Source organism: Podarcis tiliguerta, assembly GCF_965153285.1.
Source record: "Podarcis tiliguerta genome assembly, chromosome: 8".
In the NCBI taxonomy this organism is placed as follows: Eukaryota; Metazoa; Chordata; class Lepidosauria; order Squamata; family Lacertidae; genus Podarcis; species Podarcis tiliguerta.
In genome coordinates, this window is record NC_139541.1 from 83,370,306 (window position 1) to 83,395,202 (window position 24,897).

A 24,897-nucleotide genomic window follows, 5' to 3' on the forward strand; every position below is an offset into this window, starting at 1 on the left:
TGGGAAACGAATCCCTGAATCTTTGTGGCTTCGCTGCCTTGGGCTGCAACCGAGAAAGGAATGGTTGGAGATCCTGAAGCTGTAAGGAATGCACTTCTGAGCATGTGCAGAGTGCTTTCTTTGGGTAACACTGGACAACCTCCAGCCACTTCCACCCCTCTGGATTTAGGAGGCCCATTGAGCTTGTGCTTCCTACCAGACTTTAGCCCTGGGGGCATCTCCTTGCAATAATAATAATAATAAATATTTTTATTTACACCCCGCCCTCCCCAGCCAGAGCCAGGCTCAGGGCGGCTAACACCAGTAAAATTACAGTAAAAACATAATAGGAAAAGAAAAAAACCACAATTTAAAATACAGGTTAAAATGCAGCTCTGTCTTGCAGGCCCTGCGGAAAGATGTCAAGTCCCACAGGGCCCTGGTCTCTTGGGACAGAGCCTTCCACCATGTCGGGGCCAGTACTGAAAAGGCCCTGGCCCTAGTTGAGACCAGTCTAACCACCTTGTGACCTGGGACCTCCAAAATGTTGCCATTTGTGGACCTTAAGGTCCTCCGTTGCACCATACGGTAATACAGTGGTGCCTTGCTCCCTTTACCTAAGTCCATAAAGAATGCTGTGTTATTTTACTGTTGTTAGCCACTCTGAGCCCGGCTTTGGCTGGGAGGGCGGAATATAAATAAAATATTATTATTATTATTATTATTATTATTATTATTATTATTAGATGTGTCCCAACAACCAGATTTACGAATCTGAACCATTTGCTTCCCCTTCCAGATCCAGCTTACAAGAGCCTTCAATCATCTCCTGCCTCCGAACCCAGAAGCTCCACAGACTCCCCGCCATATGGAACAGGACGGTGATGATCCTCAGCGCCATCCTGCTGCTGCTGCTCCTGGCCAGCCCCTTTCCTCTGTACCCGCCAGAGCTCTCCTGCCTCCAGCAAAACCGCTACGCCAGATCCTTCCACCTCATGCTCACGTACAGTGGGCCACCACCCACTTAGAAGGCAGGGAGCGCTGGTGCGGCGTGGACTCTTCATAATGCATGGAGAGAAGAAAGTTGTCTCTGGGAGTTCCACAGGCTCTTCCTCCAGCGGGTTCCAGAATCTGTTCCTGCAGTGCAGTGCCCGGCTGCATCTGTTCAGAGATGGGCTGTAGCACCTGAGGGAAGGAGAGAGAATACCCCCCCCCCCACAAGTGTTCAATTATTAGTTGTTAACACAAATAATCACTGTTAGACCTATCCTCCATTCATTTACAAAAGACTTGTATCCAACTACGCATGCCTCATACGTTTGCGGCACATTCCCAACCTCCTAAGAATCCTCCTAAGAACTACAGTTCCCAGCACCCTTGACAAACGGCTATACCCAGGATTCCTGTGTTTGGGTGTGCTTTAAATGTATGATGTGCACACTGCCTTTCTTCTACTCGGCACAGAGTCACAGAAGTCAAGGAACCTAGGTTAGCCATCCCCATTAAGTTCAGTGTGTCTGCGTACATCACCCTGAGGCTAGGAGTTCCGTAGATCGCAGGCAGCTGCAACGCAGGACCTTAGTTGTTAATTCTGGCAACCTCTGCTCTGTTGGCTTTTTCGCAGTAAAGTAGCGCAGAGAGCTTGCTGGGGAGACCATGCATTAAAAAAAAACAAAAACTCCTTAAACACTAAATACATCTACAAACAAACCAGACCCAACCACCAACCCATCCCCCAGGGTAAATGGCAGAGCTAGGTGCTGCTCCTTATATACTGTGGCCAATTCCCAACACAGCTTAATCAATGCAACTCAGCAGCACCTGCTATGCCTCACAGCTGCAAGGCTGGATCTCATTAGTTTACTCTGGCCCTTGCTCTGGCCCCTTAAAGGTATACACATTGGGTGAAACAATGATGAACCTTTACATTTAACATAACCATTCAACATGCTCTTCCGTTGCTGTGTTCCACCGAGCCACGTTCCCTCGCTAGACGTGGCAACATCTGGAATTCCGGGTGGCCTTTTCTGCAGAACATTTTGCTGCCACAGACTCTGCTTGAACATGAACAAGAGCACATTTAGAAATGGGTATTTTGAAGGAAATGATTTTGAGAGGAAAATGCACCTTAAAATATTATTAAAAGGCAGTTTTTTAAAAAGATCATGGCATCACACAGAAAGGAGGCAGAGCCGACTTCTGGGTGAATCCACACAAAAACTTCATGAACCATTAATATAAGGTTACCATATTTTTTTCAATGAATCTGGGGACGCTTTTCAACTTCAATGGATTTTGTCAGGGGACTGATTTGTAAATCTGGGGACTGTCCCCAGGAAACAGGGACACCTGGTAACCTTACATTAATAACATATTATCACCCATTTATTTGTTTGCAAGCAGCCTTGGACCACTTTGTAGGGAGGTGGGGGCAAATAATTTTGCCTGCTCTAGTCTCAATGCTCCCTGTTAACGGAGAAATCTGAGGGCTCCCTTGGACAAAAAACAAGGACACCAGCCAGGAACACCAGTGCAAATCAGCAGCCAGGAGGCTTGGTCTTGATTGAAGACTGGCCCGACAGGACTCCCACCTGCCACCAGGTGGAACAAGATGGAAGCCCCAAACAAAAGAGCCCCCAAATTTTATTAGCTGCTAATCCCCATGTTACACCCCCCCCAACTACATCACAGTTACATCATGAAAGGGGAGGTCTGGTGGCCGTAATCTGAGCATCCTGGACCCTGCCCCATGGTTCCCCTTGCCCTCCACCAAACACCCATCAAGTGCAAGAAAAGAGATATTTACATTTCCCTGTTTCCCAGCCAAGTTCATCTCACCCTTTGGTCTTCATCTGGGTTTGTTATTTCTGGAATGGCTACCTGTCTGGCACTCAGGTATCAGGATGCAAGGATGCCAGGGCTGCTGAGGAACTGAGCTCACATGTCTAGATGAATTTCTGAAGTTTCCCCTGTGAGCCAGTACATAGATACATTTGTTTTGCACTTTCTGCGTTGGGGGGGGGGGCGTTTTGCGGCCTAGTCGGGCCCACACCGCCATCCCGGTGCCCCCCCCCGCCATAAAAGCAAGCAGGCTGCAGCCTTGCTGGAGCCCCACACCACCCACCTGGGTCGGAAGGGGCACCGGGCAGGCGGCAATGCCCCCCCCCCGCCCAAATGCAAGCAGCCCACGGCCTAGCTGGGGCCCACACCACCGCTGGCCATCACAAAAAGCTGGTAGGCCTACTCAGGGGCCAGGCTTCCCACTCGGGCTGGCAGCACCCTGGGCAAGCAGCTGCCAGTGGAGGAGCCGGCTTGCCCCCCCCCCCCCACTGCTGCCAGGGAAAAGCTCCAAAAAGGCCACAACGTGCCTAACCGAGCATGCTAAAATGCGGCCTAGCCTGGCGGAGGGGCAAATCCCCCCCAGGCAAAAGTCAAGAAGGCCGGTTACTTACCTCAGTCCGGCCGCCTGGACACGATCCTGATCTTGGAAGGAAGAAAGGCAAAAGAGGCTTGAGCCCAGGAGTCAGCCTCTTTTCTTTGGCCTTAGCCCTGGCCAGCCGTCCATTGTCCTCCCTGGCCGAGGGTGGGTCAAAGGCCAGCTCAAGCAGCATAGCTGTCAACTTACAGATTTGAAAATAAGGGGCCAGCAGCCTTGAAAATAAGGGACCAGCAGCCAAAATAAGGGACCTGCAGCCTCCCAGGTTCCAGGCACTCCAGTCTTCCTGTCCTCCTGCAGTCTGGTCAAACTCATGCTGGTAACTTCGAGAACACTGTCCAACCAACTTTGTAACCAGGGGTTCAACTGAATAGAATCTGAATCGCATGCACCACAAGGCCTATGCAGCCTCAACTTAAGATGGCTCCCCGGCCTGGCTTTGCACTGCAAAGTTTGCAGCAGCACGTGCAACAAGATGGCGTCCAGCATTCAAAAACCTCCTCAGCTTGCATTAACTAGCCACACACACACAGCCTCCACCCCTCGCCATGAGATCGCCACTCACCCACCATTTTAGTCAACCAGCTCCTTTATTTTCCCCCATAAGTCAATCGAAGGAGCCTCCAAAACAAATTCAAAAGCCCCACGAGATCTCCTTTCCTTTTCCGCCACCATGTGCCCCCGCTGCAGACAGACCTTTTCGCCGGCAAGGGTGAGTGGGCCGTCGATGACGTATCCATCCGATTCTGATCCGAGCACTCAGCACAGGTATGTTCAACTTCTGAGCCCCTCCCAGCCAAAGTGCAAGTAGATAAATAGGTACCGCTCCGGCGGGAAGATAAACGGCGTTTCCGTGCGCTGCTCTGGTTTGCCAGAAGTGGCTTAGTCATGCTGGCCCCATGACCCGGAAGCTGTACGCCGGCTCCCTCGGCCAGTAAAGCGAGATGAGCGCCGCAACCCCAGAGTCGTCCTTGACTGGACCTAACGGTCAGGGGTCCCTTTACTAAAAACAATTAGAAGTATTTTCTCGGCCACCGATTTCAGGGTTGCCAGGAGCAGTTAAGTCAGTATTGTTACCCAGTCTCCTGGCATCAGTCCCACAGCCAGCAGATAGGTCACCCACAGGGGCAGAGTAGGGGGGTGCGGTGGGGGCGGTCCGCCCTGGGTGTTTTCGCTGAGGGGGTGACTTTTTTTAAAAAAAAAAATTATTATTTTACGACAAAAACAAAACAAAAACATACATAATTTTCACACCCAAATTTTCACAAGTCTTTCTTTTCTAGACTTCCTTCAGCTTTTCCGTAAATCTTTCATAGTCATTATTAATTTACGCATTTCCTTTATTCATATTGTCATTATTTGAATCTTTTCCCTCTATTCCCTTTTAACAATACCTCTCACGTTTTCACAGTGCTCTTTTAAAACCCTCTAGCGTTATTTGACCCTCACTTATACTCTCCAGATATTCAACAAATTTTCCCCAGTCCTCTGTGAACTTTTGGTCTCTTAAGTATCTAATCTTCCCAGTCATCTTATCCAACTCGGCATAGTCTAACAACTTCAATCTCCAGTCTTCCATTGTCGGTATTTCCTGTTGTTTCCACTTCTGAGCCAGCAACAGAGGGGGTGACATTTGGCATGCCGCCTGCCCGTGACTCCCAAGCCTACCCTGAGCCGTCAGGGGAAGGAAGGGAGCTGGGCTAATTTGCTGGCGGCATTCTCCCCTTCCCCCTTCATTTTGACACCTGGGAAAGGCTTGGGAGTCAAGGGTGGGTGGCTCGCTAAATGTCTGCCATCAGCGGCTTGCTCCACCCCCACGGGCGACTGGCTCCGCCCCCGGCTGCAGGGCGGGCATGCTGCTCTGTGCGCCCGAGCGGCTATCTCGTGCCTATAAGGGCACACGCCGCCAGGCCCAGACAGGGGAGGGGGGGCCATATGGGCCACTTGGTCCGGGCCTCTGATTCCAAAGGGGGCTTCTGTCAGCATATTCACAATGCTAGGAAAGCGTTTTTAAATGTAAATACTTAAAATAATCATTTTCCCTATATATTTTTAAAAAGCACTATTGTATATCTTTTCCCAGTAGTGATGTATAGAAGTGAGAGCTGGACCATGAAGAAGGCTGATCGCCGAAGAATGGATGCTTTTGAATTCTGGTGCTGGAGGAGACTCTTGAGAGTCCCATGGACTGCAAGAAGATCAAACCTCTCCATTCTGAAGGAAATCAGCCCTGAGTGCTCACTGGAAGGACAGATCGTGAAGCTGAGGCTCCAAGACTTTGGCCACCTCAGGAGAAGAGAAGACTCCCTGGAAAAGACCCTGATGTTGGGAAAGATGGAGGGCACAAGGAGAAGGGAATGACAGAGGACGAGATGGTGGGACAGTGTTCTCAAAGCTACCAGCATGAGTTTGACTAAACTGCGGGAGGCAGTGGAAGACAGGAGGGCCTGGCGTGCTCTGGTCCAGGGGGTCATGAAGAGTCGGACACGACTAAACGACTAAACAACAACAACAAGTTTTCTTTGGGTGGGCGGGATGCGTGTGTGATTGTATCAAGCTCTATGCCCAAATAGGTCCTGGTTGTGACTGGAGCCTCAGTTTTATCATTCGCCAAAGGGACACCAAGATCCCCGGCCAAGGATGTAAATGATTGTAGCAACGCTATGCAGTCGGGCTGGTTACTTGCCACGAGAATAAAGTCATCCAAATAATGCCCCTCCCCTTTGGCAACTGTTCTAAAGCGAAGGGCCCTATCCAGGAATGTGCTAAGGCTGCGCAGGCTACTGAGCAACCATTGGGCATGACTTTATCTATGAAATACGCCCCCTAGAATTTAAAACCCAGCCAATGGAAGTCTTCCGGATGAACTGGGAGGAGACGAAAGGCTGACTCAATGTCATACTTTGCTAGTAGGGGTCCCCTCCCAAATCCCCGAATTAGCTTTACTGCTTGGTCGAAGGAGGCGTACTTCACTGAACAGAGTTCCTGAGGTGCTGCATCTTTAACTGACGTCTCCCCAGGGTAGGACAGGTTGTGAATCATGCGGAATTCGCCCGGGGCCTTCTTGGGGACAATACCTAATGGTGAAATGTGTAAACCCTCAAAAGGCGGCTCCATGAAGGGGCCAGCTACCCTCCCAGCGGCAATTTCCTTAAATATTTTCTTTTTTGCGACACAAGATCTACCCACCTGGGAAGAATGGCAGATGAAGCTGATGGACTACATGGAATTGGCGGAAATGACTGGCAGAATCCGAGACCAGGGAGAAGAGTCGATGGAAGAAGATTGGAAAAAAATCAAAGTATATTTACAGAAATATTGCAAAATTAATGAATGTTAGAAGAATGCTGGAATGAAGTTATATGGTTTTAGCAGAAATGTTATAAAGAATTAAGTAAAAATTGACTGTTAAGGGGTTAAAGTGGAAAATTTAAAGTTAGACTGTGTTAAGATAGATTTTAGAACAAAAATTGAGAAAGATGGAAAGGATTTGCTGAAATAGCTAATTGAACTAGAATACAAAAAAGGGAGGTGTGAGGAGGTCGATGAAACTAGTAAATGAAAGGTAAAGATATGGAAGTATTGGATGTGTTTTTAAATGTTTTTGTTTTTCTTGTTGTTTTGATGTATTGTTTTTATTTGTTTTTGTTTTTATTTTTGATGTATTGTCTGTTAAAATTTTTATTGTTTCTTTTTCTTTTTTTCCTGTAACTATTAAACTTCTAATAAATATTTTTTTTAAAAAAACAAAACAATTCTTTTTTGCAATTTCTGGCATGTCCTTTACTGACTTCTGATTAGGGGAGTTCCCGGAGCTGGGTGTGAATGACACAGGGATTCTAAAGCCAAAGGAAAACCCATCCCACAGATATCTGGTGGCTTTCCTGTTTGGATATAAATCAACGAGGACTTTCAATGGCTGAAGTTTAATTGGTGAGAAGGCCAGACCGAGGTTAGTATTAATACCGGTTTCTGGCCGCACTCTGGGAGGGACTGGGGGCACTACGGTTACGTGCCCCCTGCCGCCCCAAAAGGGCTGCTTACCTTTGAAACAAGTAGTGGCCAGATGGTTGCCCATGCCAAGCTTCTTTACATTTCCAACATTTATTGTCAGACAAATGATAAATTTTTGCTAACCTGACTGGGGTCATGTACCATCTGTATATCATTTTCATAATATTCTCTCTAAGGGCATTACATGCCGTGGATTTCATGCCAGTGGTCCATAACCGTTCCCAGTCAGCCAGCATTATATTGTGACCAACATCCTGTGCCCATTTGATCATTGCCGATTTCACTTCCTAATCCTGTGTATTCCATTTCAACAGCAAGTTATACATTCTTGACAGAGTCTTGGTTTTGGGTTCTAGCAGTTCTATTTCTAGTTTTGATTTTTCCACCTGGAAACCAATTTTCCTATCCAGTTTGGAAGCCTCCATTATCTGGTAATAATGAAGCCAATCACGGACTAGGGCTGCTTACCTTTGAAACAAGTTGTGACCAGATGCTTGCCCAGGCATTTCTCACACTCATGCAGGTACTTACAGCTTGGTCGCAAACACGTCCCTCTGTTATACTCCCAGTATTGCCGACGCCTTTTTGGCTCAACCTTCCCAGATTTATTGAATGCTTCAATGGTTGGTACGCAGGATTGTATTCCACACCTTCCACCTAGCATTTTGGAGCAACCCGGTACATCTGCCTGCGGTCTGAGTAGTGCGCTGCTGGGCAGTCGCCCTAACACACGCTCCCAGTCATCATGTAACAAAAAGTCTATGCCAAGTTCCGCAGGTGGTGGGACCTCTTTCACTAGACCTAATCGCTCTGCTCCACAGCGGCAGGTTATAGATGTTCCTAGTATAGTCCAGCTGTTGTAGGCTGCGCTTTAGTTAGCTGGCCACATTTTTGATACCCCTGTGTTGTTCCTTGTATTAGTGAAGAAAGCTGGAAACTGCAAGCTGAAAACAAGTGTTTATTTAGCTGTAACATAGAATACGTTAACCATGAGCAACCTTCCTCGGATTCTGGCTGCTTCGCTCTCTACTCCAGCCAGGCCTCTCTCCAATCCTTCTTCCTTCCAGCCCCTCCACTCAAAGGAGGCTTTTAGTCTTGCAATCATCCTCAAAAAATAAAATTTCATAACAACTTTGGAATCAATACGCAATTATCAGGAGAGTCCAAATGCGGACAACGTGACCATTGACTAGAAACCACTAGATTAAAAAGTTTAAAGTCAATGGCATGGAAATCGTTTACCCACATCACGAAGAATGTGCACACAAACTCTCGTGCTCCTGGAACAAATATTCACAATCCTGATAACCAGGAAATAGATGATTAACTTTTGGCATAGGTTTATTGGGATTAAAGCTCTCAACAGGTTGGCCTTGTGGAGTTACATAATGCAGAAGGTGGGGCCAAATCCAGCCTTGATTCAGTATCTAGAACCCTGTCAAAATGGGACAGTTGTCTGCACTGCGACAGACTGGTAGTGACCTCCATCATGGACCTGGGCAGCATTGTGACTGTCCTTCTTGTCATCTGCCTGACTTGGCTCCTCATTTCGGCAGCAGTGAGGAGCCTATCGAGGCATGGGAAGCTGCCCCCTGGACCCATGCCGCTCCCTGTGATTGGAAATTTCCTGCAGATCAAGTCATCAGAAACTTTGAAATCCCTCCTCAGGGTGAGTTGACTGCCTCGGGGAACCAGGGGCAGAAAGCGCAGTCAGTTTTGGCTCTCTGCTTCTCAGTTTTCCAACCTTAAATTCAGTTCCCAGTATTTCTGGAGAAATTTGCAAACCATTTTTTTAAAAAAGAAATCTTTGTGGAAATTTACCAGCGTTTTAGTGCAAATGTCTCCTTATAAACACATTCCCCCTCGCATGCCCTTTTGACTAATGTGCAGATCTTTTCAAGTGATTTCCCTGAATATTTCCATTTGCATGCACCCTGTCCTGTGGTGTCTTCATTTGTCATTGTCTGGCTGGAGATCTGCGCTGCAGAACCTGGATCCGTGTGCTTCAGTTTGTGCATGGTTTTGGAAAGTGAAAGGTTGGTAGATTAGCCTTCTAATGAAAGCGGAACCAGATTTCTCCCTTAGCCCTTCTAGGAACAGAGCACCCAGGAGTCAAAGGGAAATTCAAATAATTGAGATGCACGGAGGCATCAGTTTGCCTCCATCTCTCTCCTCTTCCATCTCCACCCTTTCTCTTGCACAGGAATATCCTCAAAATACAGTGCTTCCCCAACTAAGCGTCTCTGTGTCTTCTTTGTGGCTTTCTGGATATTCCTGTCTCTCTGCCTCTCACCAAAACACCTTCCTCCATCTCTCTCCTTGTATCCCTGCCTGCCTCTAGTTGGGTAGATTAGATGACGGTTGCCCTGTCATCCAAAAGCTCTTATAAATAGAGACACCTTTGATGAAACCTGCCTCCCCTTCTTTTCTTACACAAGGGAAGTAGATAGCAAATTTCTCCCACCCGTTTCCAAAGAGGTCTGTGGACAGCCTACAATGACCCATTAATGTTCTAAGATGATGTAAAAGGACACTTTAACACTAAACGACTAAAAAACAACAGGCAGCATTTTGGAGACTCTAATTTTGGATAGAGTCCTGGAATTGTAAAGTTGGAAGGGGGACCACCAGGGACATCCAGTCCAACCCCTGGCAATGCAGGGATCTTTTGCCCAACACGGGACTCAAAACCATGTGTGATGAAAACATTGGGTTTTGCTGGACTGGTTGGATCAATAAGCATTTCTTTCTTTCCCTGCCAGCAAATGGTTAATGAACGGCAGCCTCCGATTGGCCGTGGTCCAGGAGGGAGCGTTTAAAAGGAGAGGATTTGAAGAGAGACAGGAGAGTTGAGAGGGTTGGTTGAGGTGGGTTGGAATTGAGGTTGGGAGATGGATTAGGAGACGGGTTGAGCTTGGCTTTAACCATTTGCTCTGCCTTTGAGCAAGAACTGCGCATTACAGTGGAAATTGTTAAGCAACACCCCCCCCCCCGATGCTAAGCTGTTTTTCCTTGGTGATGAAATACTGGTGTGTCAACATAGTGAGGCTTTTTGTTCAGGTGTTGCTGGCATCATATTTCATAAATGTCTCCATTTATTTAAATATTTGTACTCTTACTTTTTTGTTCAATAGCAGGATCCTCACGGCAGCTCGTTGGAGGTCTTGTGGTTTATTTTCCCCTGCAAAGAGAAATGAATCAGGTGGCGGGAGGATTTTGTTTCCTCCCCCCCCCCCCCCCAGTGATATTTATCGAATTTTCAGCTTTTTTCATATTCACATTTTGTTACATAATTCTATAGCTTAATACATTATAAGAGCATCAACCTCCTTCCCTCCCTTTTTCTGACATCCACACATCTTTCTATATTCTTCTCATTTCTATAATCACTTATTTACCTTCTATCTTATTACAGTATTTCACCTTGTTATCGGTAACTCAGTTCCTTATATTTACATTACAAAACATTTCAGTTCAAGCCTGCAAACGTTTTTAGTTATCCTTACCCCTAAACATTTCACCATCTGATTTGCTATAGGAATACCCAATAATTTAGAGGCTTCTAGTTGATTTTTAGGTTTCACATTTAAGCATCATTGACGATTTATTAAAATTAACTTTTAACCCAGCCACCTGAGGGGGGGGGGGGTTCACTGTTTGCGTTTTGGTGGTTGGTGGCGGAGAAAGGGGGTGCCCTCCTCTGCACGCCTTCCGGCTTGTCAAGATCCTTCTTCAACGGTGGTGCCCCAAACTGGACAAAGGACTCCAGGTGGGCTCTGAACAAGGTGGAATAAAGCAGTACAATGACTTCCCTTGATCTGGACACTAAACAGCCAGGGAGGACCACTGGAGAGATACCCTTGAGTCTTGGGTAGTTGATGGCCTTCCCGGGCGTGTTTCCAACAAATATAAGGGGGGTGGAGCCAATAGTAAGCATGCAGTCGGCTACGGAGCTTCACCCACCAAATGACTATGACTTCCCTTGATCTTGACAATAAACTCTGTGGATGAAGCCTAGAATTGCATTTTCAGCCTAGAGTCACGTTTTAGAGCCTTCTGGCTCAGAGCCGTTTCAAAAGACAACATTAAAACCAATTCTGTCCACACACCACAAGAGGGTTCAGTCTGAAATGACACTGAACCTTGCAGACCTGTCCCACGAGCATCTTGACACTTGCAGAGCCAGTCTGTGTGAGACATACCAGTCCCAAAATTTTATCAAAACAGGAATGGAAACTTGCTTTCATGCATTTTGCCCCCTTGCTTGATAAAGTGCATTTTGGTGGCAGGTAGAGGCCCTCTGAGCATGTGCCGAAAGCCTCCTGCCTGGCATATCTCTCCTTCCCACAAAATAAGAGTCTGAGGGAATTCAGTGAACATATTTTCACACAGAGATGAATGTTCACACCGCCCTGTTTGATCAGACAAAGGCCCAGCCTGATTCCAGCAGTTATGCTGTCGGCTTTTGTAAGAGTGCCAATGAACTGTAAGAAAAGGAAGCAGTGGATTAAAGACTGTTCTGTTTTTTAAATTTAAAAAAGTAGCCTTTGGCCTTTCTCCTATGCAGCTGCGCGACAAATATGGCCCAGTGTTCACCGTCTACTTTGGAAATCGCCCGATTGTGGTCCTCTGTGGACATGAAGCTGTGAAGGAGGCCCTGATAGACAAGGCGGAAGAATTTAGCGGAAGGAAAACCAACCCCACGCTGCAAAGGACCTTTGATGGTTATGGTGAGGGGGAACCCAGGGTGGTCCGACTTGCAACGCAGGAGTCTTGTGTCTGCTGTTTCCTGGCTGCTATTCAATCCCTCTCCCCTCTCTCCTCCCCATACCTGCAGGGGTGGCGTTTTCTGAGGGGGAGCGCTGGAAGCAGCTTCGACGCTTCTCACTCACCGTCCTGAGGAATTTTGGCATGGGGAAAAAAACAATTGAGGAACGGATCCGAGAGGAAGCCCAGTTCCTGCTGGAGGAATTTCATAAGACCAACCGTGAGTAGGCCAAGGAAGGGCAGGGAAGAGGAGGTCAGCAGTCCCACCAGGCTGGGCAGAAGCATGAGCTCTGAAGCCCAGACAGGCTTGGGAAGGGAAGGCTTTTTGTCCCAAAGGCAATGACAATTTCTGGGCTCCAGAAGGATAATGGGCAGGGAGGAAGGAGCACATACATTGCCCCCCAAATAATGGATAAGTAGAGATAAAGGGAGACGCGGGTGGCACTGTGGTGTAAACCACTGAGCCTAGGACTTGCCGATCAGAAGGTCGGAGGTTCGAATCCCTGGGACAGGATGAGCTCCCGTTGCTCGGTCCCTGCTCCTGCCCGCCTAGCAGTTCGAAAGCACGTCAAACTGCAAGTAGATAAATAGGTACTGCTCTGGCAGGAAGGTAAACGGCATTTCCATGCGCTGCTCTCGTTCGCCAGAAGTGGCTTACTCCTGCTGGCCACATGACCTGGAAGCTGTACACCGGCTCCCTCTGCCAGTAAAGCAAGATGAGCGCCGCAACCCCAGAGTCGGCCACGACTGGAGCTAACGGTCAGGGGTCCGAGCAATGGGAGCTCACTCTGTCATGGGGATTCGAACTGCCGACCTTCAGATTGGCAAGTCATAGGCTCTGTGGTTTAACGCACAGCACCACCCACGTCCCTAACATGCATAAAACTATTAACCAATAAAAGTAGTGTTCGGAATAGTTCTCTGTAACAAATATGCAATGAAACATGGTTGGGAGGCCCAGAGCCAAAGCACAAATTGTTTAAAAGGCCTGGGTGAGTAAAAAGGCGTTCACCAGATGCAACAAAAGAGAGACCATAATGATAGCACTGAACGGGCTCTCTGGGAAGGCTGCTCCATAGCCAGCGAAGGTCTTCATTCTAGTAGCCTGGTCAGCAATAGGTATCTTACGTTCTGGGTAGGGACTGAAGATGATCTTTTGAGAATAGTTTGGGAGAGGACTTTGCAGGTGTTCCACAGTTCCTCACACTTCCCAAGATATCTTGGCCCCTTCAGCACAATGCCTCTTCCTTCTTGTCCTCTGCTCTCGCATTGCAGAGAAGCCTTTCGACCCCACCTTCACCCTCAGCCGCGCCGTCTCCAACGTTATCTGCTCCATCGTCTTTGGCGACCGCTTTGACTACGAAGACAAGGATTTCCAGTCCCTGATGCAGATGATGCAGAAGGGACAGCTTCCGGGAGATGAGCACCGCCTGGTCTCAGGTACCCAGTCTCAAAGCAGACAGAGCACGAATCCATTTCCCAATCAGACACCCTCCTGATATTGTTGGAATGGAGCTCCCATCATCTTAATCATCCCTGAGCGCTGGCCTTGCTGGCTGTGCTCTGTGCCTGATGGGATTTGGAGTCTAACTTCATGTGGAGAGCAGAAGGGCACGAGGCTGGACAAGGGTCTGAAAGCCAGCCGTAGTTTATAACAGCTACTTATCATCTAGTGGGGCCTCCTTGGCTTGCAAGGAAGTCTCCTGACCCTCAGGAGGCATTCCTGGTCAGCTGCCGGTGCATAGCTGTCGACCGTCCCTTATTTGGTGGGACAGTCCCTTCTCCCAGTGCTGTGTCCCGCTGCAGTCCCTTATTGATGATGTCCCTTAAATTTCCTGGGTTTCAAAGGAAGCAGCTCCTCTCCCTCCCTCCCTGCCGGCCAGGGAGAGAGAGGCTCCAACTGTGTTGCTTGGCTGCCCGGCCCGACCCCCTCCAGCCTCTTCTCACCAGCCCCGGCCCCCAGGAGCCCCTCCCCACCGGGACTGAGGAGTCTTGAGAGGAGAGCGAGGGCAGCCATAGAGAAAGCAGTTCAGAGAGAGGAGAAGGCGGAGCCATGGGCAGGTGTTCCAAGGGCTAACCATAGAGGGGGAAAGCGGAGGAAGGGACGCAAGCACTTCCCACATCGATTTGTAGTGGTAGACTAGCATAGATGGTCTGACCTGTGGGTTTACTTCAGGCACTATTTCCCCCCCCCCCTTCCTCCCGCCCCGCCTGATGGAACTGAGAGCTACAGATGGAGCACGAGAGAAAATATACAGAACTGCAGAAGAATCTTTGTAGCTCAGACTTCGTTTTGCGTGAAAAGTGGTGGCTGCTTGTAGTTATTTAATTGCAGTGTTTCATCAGCTGGTGTCTTGAGCAGCAACCTCAGGAAACAAAGGGCCAAAAACTGGTGCTGCTCTCCCAAATTATCTGGTCCCTTTTAACTTCGTATTTCATCTGGTTGGCTAAAATCCCTTCTTTTGGCTGCCGAACCCTTATTTTTGAGGCTGCTGGTCCCTTATTTTCAAATCTGTAAGTTGACAGCTATGTGCCGGTGCCTTTTCTTTCTTCACGCAGTTCTATGACATGTATGCCAGCATTCTGAAGTACTTTCCAGGGCCACACACCAAGATCTATGACATTCTGGAAGACATGAGAGCCTACATTGCCAAGAGAGTGAAGAAGAACAAGGAGACCCTTGACCTCAATGCCCCTCGTGACTTCATTGACTGCTTCCTCATCCAGATGGAAAAGGTAACCTGTTGGCCTAGGACATGAGGTGGGATTTCCACAGGGAGCTGTAGGGTTCACACAAGGCTCACTAAGTTGCACATCACTTACAAAGAGATGCAATCTCTGGACTGCCACAGGGGCTCTGCATATTCTGCTGCTTGCTAACACACACCTTGCTGATAATACACTTTGCAAATGCTTCATGATCAGGTGTGCCACCATTTCAGTCACTGGTGAACCTAGAGTGTGCAGGTGATGGTTACAGGTGATGAGTGGTATTGGCTTAGGCATCGGTCCTAACTGACTATATCCGGCTTCAGCCCATCCGCAAGAAGTCTGGGAAGGGTTAACCACCAGTAGGGGGAATGCTGCTGATGCACATCAACTGGGAACTCCTCCGGGGTCACCGCTAGGGGGCGTGCCTTAGGCCCTCACCTCCTTAGGCTTCCGACAGGGCCATGCCCCCCGGAATCCTTTATCGAACTGCCCTTCAATATGCGGGGCAGGTGATGGCGCTACCTCCCCTCTTCCATCTACAGAGCAAGACCAATGCTTAACCGCCCACACCAAGAAAGTTGTGGCGATTGGCTACGAAGTAGGCGAAAACCAAGTGGCTGGTGCCAATTTCCCAAGTGGAAAAATTCCTACCAGGCCGCTCAACGACGACCAACCAAAGTCCATAGCAAGGTCAAAGAGCGAAAACCTCATAGGGCTGGAGGGTGGGGAAAGCAGGAACAGGTGGCAGGTGGCAAAGAGGGAGATCCCTGGCCGCATCCTGGTTTAAATAGGGCAGGCCACACCCCCAGAGCCAGCCGATTTGGCTGGCCAGGAGGTGAAGCAGCCAGGAATCCCCCCAATTGTGTGGGGGCTGGCGTCGTGAAGTCTGCAACTCCACTTCCTCCGAAGGGCGGAAGTGGCTTTCTGCAATGTGTTCTTGCCACAGTAATAGTGCATTAATGGTGGGTCTGTTTTGCTTTCCTAATTGTTCTGTAATGCTTCCCCAATGCTACCATGCTATTGCTGTCCGGAGGGGCTGGAGTGCTACAAAAGCAGTACACAAAAATAAACCAGAATGTTTGTTGTATGAAAAGTTAAGGACTGATTTCGGTAAGAAGTTACAGGGTATGCACTCCTTTGAAATGAAGCAGTGTGACCACCCCAAAACTTTTGCAGGTGCAAAGAGTATTGAAAGCTGAATTGTGTACATTGTGAATGCACAATAAAACGGATCTCTAGAGGGACCATAAGTTGGTTCAACTGAACCTCATACATTTACTTATCTGGTTTGTATACATCAATATACATTAGAAAGCCTTCTGGCAGTCCCCTCACTGTGAGAAGTGAAATTACAGGGAACCAGGAGCTCGTCCTACACTCGAGTAGGACCCAGGCAGAGACACATGCCTGACTGGCATGTTCTCTCCCTCCTGGTCGTTCATTTGTGAGCATCATAAGCTTTCTTCAGCCTGAACATCACAGCGACCGATGCCAACAGACACCGGCACACTTAGGAATCTGCAGAGTCTTCGCAGTTCAGGTGACAGACCTCAGCAACTTAGCATTTTGGCTAATCTACTTTATTTACATATAAACACACACAGAGCACTGCAACATGGCTCCCTCTCTCTCTAGCATCAGACAGGAAAGAGGAAAAGAACAAAGGACAATAGTCCCACTTCACGGAACACAGGAACACAAACATCCTGTCTCCGTCACTTCCCACTCTGTGGAATCAAAACATCCACCGTCATGTGAAAGACAACAATCCCATGACTGCAATCACGGAGCAGGAATTCTAACATACAGAAGACCTTTTTGGTAGTCACACCCACCCCATGGAAAGCCCTCCTGGAAAACGTCAAAGAGTTCCACAGCTATATAATTTTTCGCAGACATCTGGAGGCAGCCCTAGTTTGAGAAGCTGTCAATGGTTGTTGTTGTTCTTCCTGTATTTTTGTTGGAAGCCACCCAGAGCGGCTGGGGCAACCCAGTCCGATGGGTGGGGCATAAGAAATTTATCACCATTATCATAAATGATCTGATGGGGTGACATGTGTCCAGCTTGCCTAGTTTCTCTTCACCCCCATCAGACAAGTGACGTCCTTCTTCCATAAAAGGACTATAACAGAGGCAGCAGCCCTGAAACCACCTCCCCCTCCGTCCCACCCCCACGGGGGAATCCTGGTGACATTGGCTTCCTGTTTGTCTTCAGGAGAAAGGCAACCCATCCAGCGAATTCAACACCAAGAACCTAGAACTCACCACACTCAATTTGTTCTTTGCTGGGACGGAGACCGTCAGCTCTACCCTGAGATACGGGTTTCTGTTTCTGATGAAACACCCCGAAGTGCAAGGTAAGGAAGGGAACCAGCACACTGACGCCAGGCTGATTAAAGCCCAACCTAGCCTGCTTGGGGGGGGGGAGTGAGTAAGTAAGGGGGAGATACGAGAGAGGTGTAAACTGAGCTGAAAACTGAACTACGTTTTGGTGCTAGAAATCTTCAGTAGTCATACCTCGGGTTAGATGTGCTTCAGGTTGAGCGTTTTCAAGTTACGCTCCGCGGCAACCCGGAAGTAACGGAGCACAGTACTTCCGGGTTTTGCCGCTTGCGCATGCACAGATGCTCCAAATGACGCCACGCACATGCACGGAAGCGGCAAAACGCGACCCGTGCACACACAGATGCGCTGTTGCATCTGCGAATGGGGCTCCAGAACGGATCCGGTTCGCATCCAGAGGTGCCACTGTAAACGGATAGCTCAGGCAGCGGACTACGAGACTCGGGGTCATGGATTCAAGCCCCATGTTGGGCCAAAGATTCCTGCATTACAACAGGTTGGGCTAGATGACCCTCGTGGTCCCTTCCGACTCTGATTCTCTGACCCTTCTCTGATCTAAATTCAATGGACAGCAAAAATGCACCAGGAGATTGACCAAGTGATTGGCCAGAACCGTGCCCCAAACGTTGAAGACCGGAGCCAGATGCCTTATGTGGACGCTGTCATTCACGAAGTGCAGAGAGTCAGTGACCTCATCCCCATGAACTTGGCCCACTCTGTGATGCGCGACACTGAATTCAGAGGCTACATCATCCCTAAGGTATCAGTTGTGGGGCAGAGGGAATAAAAGGGCGTGGGACACAACAAAATGGGTTGTTGTTGTTGTTTAAAAGAGATTAGCAACATTCACAGATTTGTGCCTTGCCACCAACATCTGCCCGCAACTGCAAGAGTTGAGTCTTCATCCGGCACAGAATCAACCTGCTGGAGGCAGGATGAGGTGATGTTGGCTACTGCTATTGGCGGGTATTTGGCAAAGGAAAAGGACTGGACGCCCTCCAGGAGAGTCTTGAAGATTTGCCTTCACCAACCTCTTGCCCTCTAGGTGTCTCGCATGGCCATGCTGGCAGGGATTGACCAGAGTTGCATTTCAAAACATCTAGAGGGTATCAGGTTGGCAAAAGCTGCCAACATAGCACTTAAAAACAACAACAACACAACAGCCAATACCCAAAGGATGACCAGGGCCCAGCTGGTAAAGTCTCACGCTGCGGCTAGTTTACAGGGTGCATGGGGACCATAGCTGTCAACTTACAGATTTGAAAATAAGGGACCAGCAGCCTCGAAAATAAGGGAACAGCAGCCAAAATAAGGGATTTTCCCAGCACAGCTATGTTCAACTTCTGAGCCCCTCCAAGCCAAAGGCAGAAAGCCCAGCCAGCAGCCCAACGAAGCCTCAAGCGGTGGTTCCCACAGCGCAGCAACCCGGCAAAGGGGATGCGGCAGGGAAAACCACCGTCACCTCTCCGCTGGGAAGTGCGGAGCAAAGGCGAGTCCCCAGGCAACCCGGCTGATTTGATCGGCACATGGCATGCAAGCTCCAGCCCCCAGTCATTCTTAGACTCCTTATTGGGTGAGCAACGCAGCCAAGCAACCCAGTTGGAGCCTCCCTCCTCCCTGGCCAGCAGGGAGGGAGGGAGAGGAGCTGCTTCCTTTGAAACCCAGGAAATTTAAGGGACATCCATCAATAAGGGACAGCAGCGGGACATGGCGCTGGGATAGGGGACTTTCCCGCCAAATAAGGGACGGTTGACAGCTATGATGGGGAGATATCTGCCCTCCATCACCTGGCCTCTAGTCCTCACCCTCCAGACATGCCGCTTGAAGCAGCTGGCTCACTCTGCCTAATGGCAAGGCTGGACCTCCTCTTGGCTTAAGCTGAACTACAGCCAGAGGTGGAATGCCTCCCTGACCCCAGACGGATCCCCAAAGTGATGCTTCTGTAGAGTGGGGGGCGGGGAGCTGTAGATCAACTGACCGTTTGATCAGAAAGCATGAGATTTCTGTGGGTCAGCTACCCGCGTGGTGCCTTCACATTCAGGCAGGGCAGTCTGTAGATGTCACAGGGAGGAATTGGCTGGTGGTTGAATGTGGCTGGCAATCCACCAGTTCAGAGAAGGAGTGGAGAGCTTCTCTCTCTCGACTTTCCCCAAATCTTTGCAATTCTGATCTCAATATTCTCTCCCTCTTTTTCCTAGGGGACAGAAATCTACCCTGTGCTCCACACTGTCCTGTTCGACCCCAAGAAGTTTAAAAGCCCTTTTGCTTTCAACCCAGAGAACTTCCTGGATGAGAATGGGCGCTTCAAGAAGAACGACGCTTTCATGCCATTCTCCTCAGGTAGATTAATAATAATAATAATAATAATAATAATAATAATAATAATAATAAATTTATTGTTTATACCCCACCCATTTGGCTGGGTTTCCCCAGACACTCTGGGCAGCTTACAACAGAATATTAAAATATCTATGAAACATTAAAAGCTTCCCTAAACAGGGCTGCCTTCAGATGTCTTCTAAAAGTCTGGTAGTTGTTTTCCTCTTTGACGTCTGGTGGGAGGGTGTTCCACAGGGCGGGCGCCACTACCGAGAAGGCCCTCTGCCTGTAACTTGGCTTCTCGCAGGGAGGGAACCGCCAGAAGGCCCTCAGCACTGGACCTCAGCGTCCGGGCTGAACGATGGGAGTGGAGACACTCCTTCAGGTATACTGGACCGAGGCCTCCTCTTAAACCAGGCTTCCTCAACTTCGGCCTTCCAGATGTCTTGAGACTACGATTCCCATCATTCCTGACCACTGGTTCTGCTAGCTAGGGATCATGGGAGTTGTAGGCCAAAAACATCTGGAGGGCCGATTTTGAGGAAGCCTGTCTTAAACACTTTTTTTTTTTTGCAAATGAGAACCTTCCCCATCCCCTCCTCCTCCAAGTTGTGAATGTCAGACTTGCGTTCAACCAAGCGACTCTTCCAGAATAGCCCTTCTCCAACGTCATTAATGACCTGAGCCTCTAATAATAAGGCTCCAAGCACGTTCCCCATTCCGCAGAGTATCCAACACAGGGAAGGAGCTGAGAGAGCATGAGCTACATGCTAAGAGTTTTATTACTAAGCTACGCAGACAGAAAAGAAACATATCCTCTCTCTGTGAGAGCAGAGAGCAACCAAAAAACAAAGGGACAGGAAACCAGTAACGTCACATCCGTCTCCCGTGAGACTTCCAACAATATGGAATCTCTGGAATGTAAACAGAGTCTTGTGACTCCAAGAACTGCACAGTGGCAACAAAGAGAAACTAGCAGTGAACCTGGGTCTCCTACAGAAAACAAACCTTCAGTGCACTGCGGCTTTTACCTGGTCGTTGGTAGTGTTTACACATACCCTACTTCCTAACACGTACCATAATAAATAAATGTGCAACGGAATGGGGAGATGTTAATAAGAAATATATGGGCAAAATCTGCTGGAAGGAAGTATTGGTTGTAGGTGGGGCTGCCAACTTTGGTCGGTCAAAGTAAGGGACAAGTCTGGGGTTGGTTCATTTCCAGCTCTACGATTCTATGAATCTATAAGCCCATTTTACAGACACAGTCTGAAGAAATACTTCCTTTGGCCATCCTAGATCTCCTGTCCCTAAGTTTCACTAGATGACACTCACACAAGGAGATCTGCCAAAACAACAGCAGGGTTTTAGTCCTATAAGAGAGGAAAACTCCCCTCTCTCCATTCGCATGGATTTCAGCTGTTCCATTCACACCCCAAGGACGTTGGACTTGACCTAAACCTGGCCTCTAACCCCAAAATTCATGTCTTCCTTCCCTGCTGATTCTTCTCCCTTTCGCCTTGCAGGGAAACGGGTGTGTCTGGGTGAAACGCTGGCCCGAATGGAGCTCTTCCTTTTTTTCACCACCACCCTGCAGAGATTCCGGCTGAAGCCCCTTGTGGACCCCAAGGACATTGACACAACCCCCCAGGAGAGCGGCTTTGCCACCATCCCGCCTTTCTACAAGTTCTGCATCGTCCCGCGTTGAGTGGAGACCAAATCTTTCCTCCCCTGCCACTGTGCTCTTGCACAAGCTGGTCTCTCTGGCTGCTCAGGGAGAGGGGAGCGGTCTTCTTCACTTTCCTGGCGCTCGCCCAAGGGCTTTTGGAAGGGGCGGCTTCAAGATTTTGCTCTCAAATTAGGCCTCGTTCCTACCTGTGGACTGGGCTTCCTTCGGCTGCATTTATGCCTCTCTGCGTTTATCATTCCTTGCTGCCCTTCCCACCCTCTCCTCTACTGAGCCCAAAGAACTTTGGTGCCTCTTGAATTTCCATCTTCTTGCTATGTGTGTGTATGCTTTGACCTTATGCCTGAAAAGAAAAGAAAAACTTAGAATAATAGAATCATAGAACTGTAGAGTTGGAAGGGACCCTGAGGATCATCTAGTCCAACCCCCTGCAATGCAGGAATATGCAGCTGGTCCATACAGGGATCGAACCTGCAACCTTGGCGTTATCAGCACCATGGTCTAACCAACTGAGCTATCCAGGCTCTCGCAGCATTTGCTTCTGGACTTGTCGGTTGTTATACGCTTCAGACCTTGTGGGGGGCCGGACTATATTTTGGGGAAAAATATGAACGAGTTCCTATGCCCCACAAACACCCCAGAGATGCATTTTAAATAAAAACACACATTCTACTCATATAAATACATGCTGATTCCCGGACCATCCACAGGCCGGATTTAGAAGGCGATTGGGCTGCATCCGGCCCCCGGGCCTTAGTTTGCCAACCCAAGGCTTAGAACATCTAGATGGGAAAGGGTTTGCTGGTAATTTTCTTGCATTGCTTTGCTGTGTGATGGATTTATTATGACATTTTGTTGTGCTATCTTGAGTTTGGAGCCTGCAGGGGAAGTAATGAATATCAGAGCCTGGAGCAACATGCCATGATTGTTGTTTTTGTTGTGGATGTTTTCTGTCTGGGCTAGAAGACGCCGGGCATATGAGAATTCCCTCTGGTGAGTTTCTGTGTAGGGGTCAGATGGGATTACCATGAGGAATTATAAAATATACATCAAGCCATCGTGTCCACCATGAAGACATTGTGCTGACTGGGTTTGATATATTGATGATAATTTCTGATTAAATCCCATAAGATTCTACATTCGTGCCCTTTTCATGCCCTTTTGCCTCTGCTGCCCATTTCTCCTTGCTCTTCACAAATCACGTACACACTTAGACAGGCAGGCCTCCTGTGTCCTCAAAGACTGGGCAGTTTCGTCTTTGTAGTTTTCTAATAGGTAATCTTAAAATGTTAATCTTAGGGCCAGGAAACAGATCTCACATGAAGCTAATAATGATCCGCTGTCCTCCTGGCCATCCTCCTTATCATGTGTATTGCCTGTTTATTACCTCCGGGTTTGCCAGATGCTCTTCTTTGTAGTTCTGTTCTTTGTTTACCCCAGAAATATTTGTGCTGAATTAGTTTTAGTAGTTTAACTTTGTCCCCACGTGGGTTTGTGGAAATGCTCAGGAGAAATCTGATTGGTTCTTACGAACACTCTGTAAAAAGTTCTTTTGTGAATAAAACGACCTGGGCCAGGAGGTGGAGAGAGAGAGAGATTATTATACGCACCCTTCCCAGAGTCTTGCTGGTTCAAGTCTCTGTGTGTATTCTTATTAATCAGAGTTCAATCCTTCCTTTACTTTGCGAACGCAGCATTTCTGAGCCACACCAGTCTCTCAGAGCCCTGTTCTTAACTCCATGGTTGCCAACTCCACTTTCCACCTCCCTCTCCTCAGCCCCCAGCACCCAAGGAGAGAATGCAAAGCACAGCGTGCAAGGAAAGAACAGTCATTTGTGATCTAACAGTGCTAGAGAAATGTTTGCATACAGCTTGGTGACACATACTTTTTCCACAGTTCTCTCATGGTCAGAGATAAAGATGGCATCTAAATGCTAAGATTGACAAGAAGCATACATATATTAAAAAATATACAGTGGTACCTCAGGTTAAGTACTTAATTCGTTCTGGAGGTGCGTTCTTAACCTGAAACTGTTCTTAACCTGAAGCACCACTTTAGTTAATGGGGCCTCCCTTTGCCGCCACGCTGCCGGAGCACGATTTCTGTTCTCATCCTGAAGCAAAGTTCTTAACCCAAGGTACTATTTCTGGGTTATCGGAGTCTGTAACCTGAAGGATATGTAACCTGAGGTACCACTGTAGTAAGTAATTTCCACGCATAATAAAATGAAGGACCGATTATGCAAATGAGTCGGAGGTTACTTCGTTAGAGCAACAGTGAAATTCTATGTACTTTTACTCAAAAATAAGTTCCACTATGACCAGAGGAGCTTCTTTCTCAGAAGGTGCACACAGATGGCACCTTAGACTTTTTACAGGATGGGATGGTGATTTGAATTTAGCCTTGGAGGGATAAATAAATATTTGCATGCAATGAGTTTAAATCAAAACAAAACAACCCAATAGTCCAACAATTTGTTCCTTTGTTATGAAGAGGCAGTTTGAAGTGGGAAGGCAGCACAGGGCTGGAGTGAAGACATACCGTATTTTTCGCTCTATAAGATGCACCAGACCACAAGACGCACCTAGTTTTTGGAGGAGGAAAACAAGAAAAAAAAATATTCTGAATCTCAGAAGCCAGAACAGCAAGAGGGATCACTGCGCAGTGAAAGCAGCGATCCCTCTTGCTGTTCTGGCTTCTGGGATAGCTGCGCAGCCTGCATTCGCTCCATAAGATGCACACACATTTCCCCTTACTTTTTAGGAAGGAAAAAGTGAGTCTTATAGAACAAAAAATACGGTACCTAGCCACTTGGCAGCCCTCGATGCAAGTTATATAATCAGCAAATGGTCCACAATTTAGTCTGCTTGGAAAATGGCAGCCTGAGCAGGGAAAGCCACCAAAACCATCATCTGCTTTGTGTAATCTGTGCACATTGCTGAGACAGTGAGATACTCCACCCCCCTTTCCAGCCAATCAGCCTTGAATGGAGAAGCACACTAAATCATGTCCCGCAGAGCTAGGCTGGCAGTCCTGAGATGTTCTCTGACACTTTTTGATCTTTTCCCAAATTGTTGGAGAATTTCAGCCCCCACTGAGGAATATCCATCTGCAGGGCAGCTGGAGGAATAAAGGCACAAGCATGGACCCAGCCCAGTATATTTAAGAAGAGTTGAAGTGGGACATGGAGGAGGAGGAGGAGTTTGGATTTGATATCCCGCTTTATCACTACCCGAAGGAGTCTCAAAGTGGCTCACATTCTCCTTTCCCTTCCTCCCCCACAACAAACACTCTGTGAGGTGAGTGGGGCTGAGAGACTTCAGAGAAGTGTGACTGGTCCAAGGTCACCCAGCAGCTGCATGTGGAGGAGCGGGGAAGCGAACCCGGTTCACCAGATTATGAGTCTACCGCTTTTAACCACTACACCACACTGGCTCTCCCCTTCCACCAGGGGTGACACTAGGCTTTATTTCACCTGGGTCAAAGACACCGTTTGACAGCACCCCCACCTATTTGTGTACACACACACAGGCTGGGAGCCTCAATGGTGCCTCTCTGGAGGCTTCAGCTGGGGCAAAAAACGCAGCTAGCCCCCCCCCACCAATTGATGCTTTTGAATTCTGGTGCTGGAGGAGACTC

At 48.3% G+C, this 24,897-nt stretch overlaps 1 protein-coding gene and 1 long non-coding RNA gene across 4 annotated transcripts; one reads left to right on the forward strand and one right to left on the reverse strand.

Moving 5' to 3' along the window:
- Positions 1-1,273: 1,273 nt before the first annotated feature.
- LOC310684847 lies at positions 1,274-8,811 on the reverse strand. 3 transcript variants are annotated; one of them, XR_014514870.1, is made up of 3 exons: positions 7,961-8,811; positions 1,927-2,033; positions 1,274-1,580 (listed from the first exon to the last, which is right to left on the reverse strand). It is a non-coding gene; the product is annotated as an uncharacterized lncRNA (long non-coding RNA). The 3 variants fall into 3 exon arrangements; XR_014514871.1 differs by having other exon boundaries at positions 1,927-2,036; XR_014514872.1 differs by lacking the exon at positions 7,961-8,811 and adding an exon at positions 3,432-4,102 and having other exon boundaries at positions 1,927-2,006.
- A 45-nt stretch (positions 8,812-8,856) lies between these two features.
- On the forward strand, positions 8,857-21,616 carry LOC310684543 (cytochrome P450 2G1-like). The gene is given in 10 exon segments (XM_083455860.1): positions 8,857-9,098; positions 11,997-12,159; positions 12,267-12,416; positions 13,472-13,595; positions 13,597-13,636; positions 14,756-14,932; positions 17,124-17,265; positions 17,824-18,011; positions 19,450-19,591; positions 21,097-21,616. Coding segments are annotated over 10 exon segments (1,488 nt in total). The 5' UTR covers positions 8,857-8,918; the 3' UTR covers positions 21,279-21,616.
- The last annotated feature ends 3,281 nt before the right edge of the window (positions 21,617-24,897 follow it).